The sequence below is a fragment of the Drosophila serrata genome, unplaced genomic scaffold, assembly GCF_035046125.1.
Source record: "Drosophila serrata isolate PLE 108 unplaced genomic scaffold, ASM3504612v1 contig_295, whole genome shotgun sequence".
Lineage (NCBI taxonomy): Eukaryota > Metazoa > Arthropoda > Insecta > Diptera > Drosophilidae > Drosophila > Drosophila serrata.
The window spans coordinates 1,021,995-1,028,600 of NW_028257193.1; the positions used below are offsets into that span (position 1 = coordinate 1,021,995).

Here is a 6,606-nt window from a genome sequence, read left to right on the forward strand (position 1 = left end):
CAACTGCGAGGGAGTCTCGTTGTAGCACACGTGTAAACACACGAGTTTGATTTTTCTAAAGTGCTGTGTGAAAGTTACCATTCGGTGGCGGTAACCTCGACATGTTTATGGACGCCTAAACTATGGGGTTCATGGACTGTGCCTCAGCCAGTAGTAAATTGATAAAACTTTCAGTCCTTGCCGCGTGCATAAATGATTTTTCACTAGCAGGAAGGGAAGAACACCTTTTAGAAGGTAAATTTTAATTATTATTATGGATCTGTATCAAAGATATTAACCCTTTATTATTTAATATTCCTTAACAAAGACAAGTGTCAAGCTACTCTTACATAAAATCAATAATCGAGTGCATAAAAGATTTTCGACAACCCTTACTTTTTGCTATCAATGAATGACATGCCATCAACAGCTCTTTTCGGATGTGAATAGTAATTATTATTTACTATAGTGCCCTTACCAGTTAGGAGTGTCAACGAATTCGTTTCATTTAATTATGTCGACGGTCATTTCGAGGGAGTGAATTACACAAATATCCGGAATACTTTCGGGACCTTAATTGTCCGACAGTCATCAACTTGCGGCTGCCTGCCAATGTCCAGATAAAGTGTGTGTGTGGCAAACTATTGTCTCGACAGTTGAGGAACTTGACACACCGACCCCCCTCGAGTGCGTGCTACCGCAAGTATTTTAAATTGTTTTGGTAAGTGCTGTGTTACACCCCGTCCACACCCAGGGGCAGTCTGCCCTTTTTGGGGGACCTGGAACCATTTGGCAGCAGGTGATAAAAGTTCAAAGTCATGTAAGCCACGTGGTCGGGGTATCTGCTTTATATTTGAATTTTCCCACCGCTCGCACGCAACTGGAGTGTGTCGGGAAAACAAAATGGATTTCATCCCATAGACTTTGAAGCTTCATTTTTCAACTCGTTCAACTTGGCGGCTTGCAAAGTTGAAATGTTTCAAGACAAAGGCAAACAGACTGCGCTTTTCTGAGTTGAACGTAGGTTAAGTCAAATGAAGGCTTTTCTTTTACACGGCTATAAAAAATAGAGTGATGTTTGTATCACTTTTAATCACTGCTAGTATAATAATGTTTATACTAATCATTTATAAATAAGAAATATATTGAAAAACAAGTCCGATTTATTGTTTCACTAGAATATCTTATTTTTCCTTAGTGCACAATTGTCAAAAGACTAAAAGCATCTACCCTCTAAAGAGTTGACTAAAGGACACCACAAGAAGTGCATAACCAGAGCCTCGCACTCGACTCTTGCGGTTTTACACTCCTAAACTCCTACTCCTCCAAAATGGCAACGTTTTCCAACAGCATTTACCCAGAATGCATATCCCGGATCTGAGTCTCAGCTTCTTTTTATATTGCACGCGACGCAACCTATAGCGCAGTGTCTTTATAAATTCCTCCCGCCGAATAATCCCATCCCCGTCATGGTCGAAGATGGTGTAGATCACACACATGAGGTGTGGCGAAAGCCTAACACCAGAGACCAACTCGGCAATGTGCTGCAGGGTATGGGGGCGGATATCTGCGCCGGCTAGAAAGTGAAAGGTTAGCGCCATGTCCACAGTTTCCACATCCTGGACCAGTCGGGAAAAGGACATGAACTCGTCCAGGCTAATCCCTTTCTTTTTCTGTCCGAACTTCGCCTTAACTCGCTCCAGGGCTGCTTGTCGCGTTATAGAAGACTTGGTGTAGGACAGCAACACTTTGGCAAAGTCCAGTTCTGTGATCAGGGAACTACAGAAATGGATACAGGATGTAAGAGGTAGGATGGGAAGATGCTTTACTCTGGCCTCACTTACCTGGAGTTCCTCCGCAGCATCTCGTGCTCCTTGACAAGAATCTCCTCGTTCAGCTTCTGCAAAAACGCAAGGAACTCATTGATACTTAGCTTTTTCTTGAGTCGCGGTCCGAACAGGGTGCCCTTCAGTCGCGAGTTCACAATGGAGGCCTCGCCCATGGTAATGACTCGTATCACATTGTCCAGATCCTCCATGCTCACGGTGCCATCCTCATCATGATCCAATAATTTCAAGAAATTCCTAACATGACGTTCAGGAATTGACAACAAAATGGCCAACAGCACATAGTCGCTAAAGTCAAGCAATCCTGAGCCGCCGAGCATAAGGAAGATGCTATCCTCTTGGGCGCTAGCCCGCCACTTTTCGGCTCCATCCTCGTCAAGCAGGCGGTAACGGGCCAAGGTCAGGTGCTCTGGTTGCTTCATTCCCGGCAAGATCGATCGCAGGAAATCCTCGGGGGTCATGAACACATCATACCTGCCCGATTTGCTCTTCATTTTGATGGTGGCAAAGTATCTGAACACCTTTATGGGGTCAGAGTGGCGTCGCAACCGATTCTCATACGCCAAAATAGTGTTCTCTCGAAAGGAGGCCCTGTGCGCACTATGTTTTTTGCTCCCCTTCGGTTTGGTAAAATCCTTTTTGGTCAACGCGTTAAGAATTAAAGAATCTGGCCAGAAGGAAACCTTGGCCTCTTCCCGGCTATCAAGAACAAGAGAGATAAAGCCTGCAGAGGAGCGTGCACAGTGGAAAATTGGTGGCCAAAAGCGGGACATGTTTGTCTCTTTACAAATTTCAAATATCGAGAAAAATTCTCTTCACGAATGATGGACTTCAGAATTTTGCTTGGGGTGGGGCTAAAACGATTTCGGTTTGCTCAGAATTTGGGTCAATTTTTTTTTCTCTTCGTTTTCTTCAAACTGATTGATGTGGCCAGGCCTCTAGCTGATTTTCCGCTTTTCCCCACTCGATGGAAAGCATTAAAAGTAATCAGCAGCGCAAATGTTTGCACTACAGAAATACTAGTGGTGGTGGTGCATGGTGCTTGGAGTTTATAAGGCCCCAGGGAAATTTGCAAACAATAAAGCGTCGGCAGGGCAGAGAGGAAATGTGGAAAAACTTTGCTTCGATTTGTGGATTTCCTTCTAATTTCTGCACTGGATTTCTATGCATTTATGGGTGGTCAGCCGGCAATTTCGCCAGCCATTGTGCTGAGGTGCTCAGAATTTTTGCACAAAGTTGTCCCCCAACTTCTTTTCCAGCGTCCGTCGAGCACTCTCGACAGTAAGTTTCGTATTCGAGGGCTCTCGTTTGTTCAGCAAACTTTCGATGGGTCTTTAAGACTTGCATTTGGCTAATAAAAGTAGGCTGGGAATCTATATGGATGCATATATTCAGATTGAAAGTATATATATTGTAAATGTTTTAATTTCGAAATGGTCTCTTATGTAATCCGCATTTATTCAAAGTATTTTATTCGAAAAACATTTGACAAAAGGTTTGGAAAAGCATTATTACCTTCATTTATACAATTTCCCTATGGTTTTTATTGTGTTTTTGTTTTAGAAAATCTGAATAGCTTAAAATTGTAAAGGATTTAATACATTTGAAATTGTCTTTAAATAATTCATAAAGAGTGTTTAATAGAACATTTTATTATTACTGAAACTTCCCATTTAAGCTACATGAATATTTACAAAAATAGCTGTTAAAATTGTTATTGTTTTCCTCGTTTAAATTGTTTTTTTCCGCAAACGCTGATTGACAAGCGGATTGATTTCGAGTCAACGTTTCGAATGTTAATTTAGACATGGTGTTTGACACTTGATTAAAGTCTGACACTTTTTGTCGAAAATGCCTATGCTATGCTTACCCCACGTGCATTCAGGGAAATTCCCAAGTGGTGAGGGAAAACGTGGCCAACCAGGTGAATAATGGTCGCCGTGGCACTTAAGCTAAGGCCAAAAGTTTAGGCTTCCCTTTTGTCAAACGGCTGTCAACCCGGAGCCCAATCCTTTTGTCCGTTTCGTTGGCCTGGCATCCTGGCATCCAAGCATTTGCATATTATGTGTGTTGTGTGTGTGTACGGTGGCATAAACAACAATCAGAGCATAAACAAAGGTGGCGCCAGAGCCAAAGCCAGTGGAGCATTTTGGGCGCTGCCGAAAATTAAGTTAAACAAAAAACAGTAGCAGCCGCAGTGCAGTGAAAGTCAAACGGAAACGGATACGCCCCCGGGGCGGAATGACAGAAATTGTCACGTAGCCCGCTCTTTGAATGTGTGTGTGACAAATAAGGCACTCATCCACACCACCCACACGCCACCTCCTCGTCTTTATAGCTTTGATTTAACATCAATTGTAAACTGCTTGCGTTTGTGATTTGTCATGTGTCACAACCTGAAAATGAAATTGGTAAAAGTGGAATGTATAGACGATGGAACGTAGGAAAATGAAGCGTTTGCTATAGCCTACTTATATGGGCACCAAATTAATCTACTATGTTTGTCAGGTAATTTGCATAGACACTGAAAAATAATATATATTCTCTGAAGATTGTTCATTTTTAATATGAAAATGTGAGGAAAAATGTTATATGTTTTAATTTATAACCACAATTATGGCTTAAAGTTAAAAATAAATTAAATTGTAAACTGCTGCTTATTGACTTTAATTATCTTTCTTGTTTCCATGAAATATATCTCAAATATGAAACAGAATATTTTAAAATGAATTAATGTATAATCACACAATTTTATTGCAGTGTACTCCCACCGATTTGCAATATGCAAAAATTGTGAAAATTCTTGTCGTGTTTAGCGGATTTGTCATGACCACTTCTCGCAGCTTTTCCTTTCACGATTCGGAGGCATTTGGCGAACTAATATTTGCGGCATATGCCAAGTGCAGTGAAGGGAACTTTCACACTCACACACTCGCTTTCCCTTTTTACTTTCACCCACTCATTTTTATCGAACTGGTGCACAGTAACGGCTTTCCAGGCGACTGAGCGGAAAAGCCGGGAAATCGGTCGAGGAGCTGTCTCTTGCCGAGTTTTATTTCCTTGCCCCTTTGTTGCCTTACCTCGGCTTGGCTCGGTGCATTGCATTTCTTTCACTTGCCTGACTCCCAAGACTTTTAATTTTATAAATTGTCTCGCATGTGTGCGAGAGGGTTTTCCTTTGTCAACGAGACAGCCATTGTCGTCAGCTTAAGATTTTGATAAGCCATTGAAAAGTGTGTCTATAAGCACTCGGGCATTCAAGTGTCGCTCACTCCGTTCGGCTTTCGGTCCGCTTTTGTTTGCCTTAACTATAAATGGCTTAATAACAGATTTCACAGCGACAGTTGATGTCTTCAGTTCGTCGTTTTCTCCATCAGTTTTTTTATAACCAATTTTTTTTTTGCACTCCCCTTACTATAATTTGTTTGCGTTTGCATGTCGATGAAAGAGGAGAATTATTGAAATTTGAGTGGACTTCAAAGCGATTGCAAAAATCGAATTAGAACGTAGATGGAAGGCAGCACAAAAATGAAAAAAAAGAGACAATGCTAAGGGCTCTTGTGCGTTCAGCGTGAATTATGTGATTTATGGCGGCGGCTTGTTTGCCAAACGCTTCGCAATTACATAAGCACTTTTCTACACCCACCCAGACCGGCCTTCTGTTTTCGCTATATATACTATATATGTATAAAAAAACACCCCCCGAAATATTCCTAAAATATGAAATAATAAATGCTTTTTGCAAATATGTTTGCCAAGAAACTTTTCGCGAGGGTTCTCCCCTTTTTTGGGGTCATTTTCCTATACGTGTGGTGCCTTCTCTCCGGCCCCAAAAAAAATGGCAGGGTATTCGGCAGCCTCCATCTTCCATATGCTGTTTGGAATTTTATTTTTGGGCAAATTTGTTGCCTCAATGGACACACAGCGTACTTCCGCTTTTACCCTGAGTTTCTTTTCTTTTCTGAAGCGTTTTTTTCTCCTCTTTTTTGTTGTTGTTGTTGTTGTTTTGTGCTTGCTTGCCGGGTAATAATTCTAGATTTATGAAAATTGTTTTTCCGTTAATGTTTGCCATGTTTTCGACGTTTTTATGTTGCTGCTCCAAGATGAAATTTACCCGAATGCACAAGCACACATACTCTGCATAGAATTTGTTTCATTCCAGGAAGACTACAGCAGAGCTCGCAAAGATAGGTCCAAAGATACATCTATAATTTTGTAAATTTCAAAGAAATTTAATTAATGTATAAAAAAAGTAGTAATGTATAAAAATATTTAGTAAACTAAATTTTTTAAATAACAATTTGACTTTAATAATTCCTATTATTTCAACTGCTGTTGTTATTGTTGGTAGAGTATATTGTATTTGAAGGACTTGCTCTTGGAGTGAGCGGTCGACATTCCTGGCCGTGGAATGTGATCCCCGCAATTTTCGACCATTTCCATTAAGGTTCCACCTCCATTCCAAACTTCTTATATGAAAGTTTTCGCCCAGACGCAGTTTGCAAATTTCGAAATTTGATTTCTGTAACCCATGAAAGGGTTGTTTGGCGTTTGATTAAATTTCCACCAGCACACCCGCCGACCGCCTGACATTCTCATAAATCTTGCAGGAGTTTTGGGGAAGGCGGCCTCGAAAATTGCTGCATACGTAACTGGGTTTTATGGGGCGTGTGCAGTTAGGAGAAAGTGCGTGGTAATGAGAGTTTGGCTTAGCAAATCCTCCATTGATAAATGTAGCAAATGTACCAGAACCTAAGCCCATTACACAAAGTGTATGTGG

At 41.1% G+C, this 6,606-nt stretch overlaps 1 protein-coding gene across 1 annotated transcript; it reads right to left on the bottom strand.

Annotated features, from left to right (window-relative positions):
- Positions 1–1,124: 1,124 nt before the first annotated feature.
- Positions 1,125–2,783, bottom strand: LOC110177378 (calcium uptake protein 1 homolog, mitochondrial). The gene is made up of 2 exons (XM_020944076.2): positions 1,824–2,783; positions 1,125–1,758 (listed from the first exon to the last, which is right to left on the bottom strand). The coding sequence occupies exons 1-2, from the start codon at positions 2,597–2,599 to the stop codon at positions 1,281–1,283; spliced, it is 1,254 nt and encodes a 417-aa protein (XP_020799735.1). The 5' UTR covers positions 2,600–2,783; the 3' UTR covers positions 1,125–1,280.
- Between the last annotated feature and the right edge of the window lie 3,823 nt (positions 2,784–6,606).

Coding starts and splice junctions, on each gene's coding strand:
- LOC110177378 (XM_020944076.2), bottom strand. CDS start 2,599: ATGTCCCGCTTTTGGCCACCAATTTTCCACTGTGCACGCTCCTCTGCA. Junction 1,759..1,823: donor ATGCTGCGGAGGAACTCCAG/GTAAGTGAGGCC, acceptor CCATTTCTGTAG/TTCCCTGATCACAGAACTGG.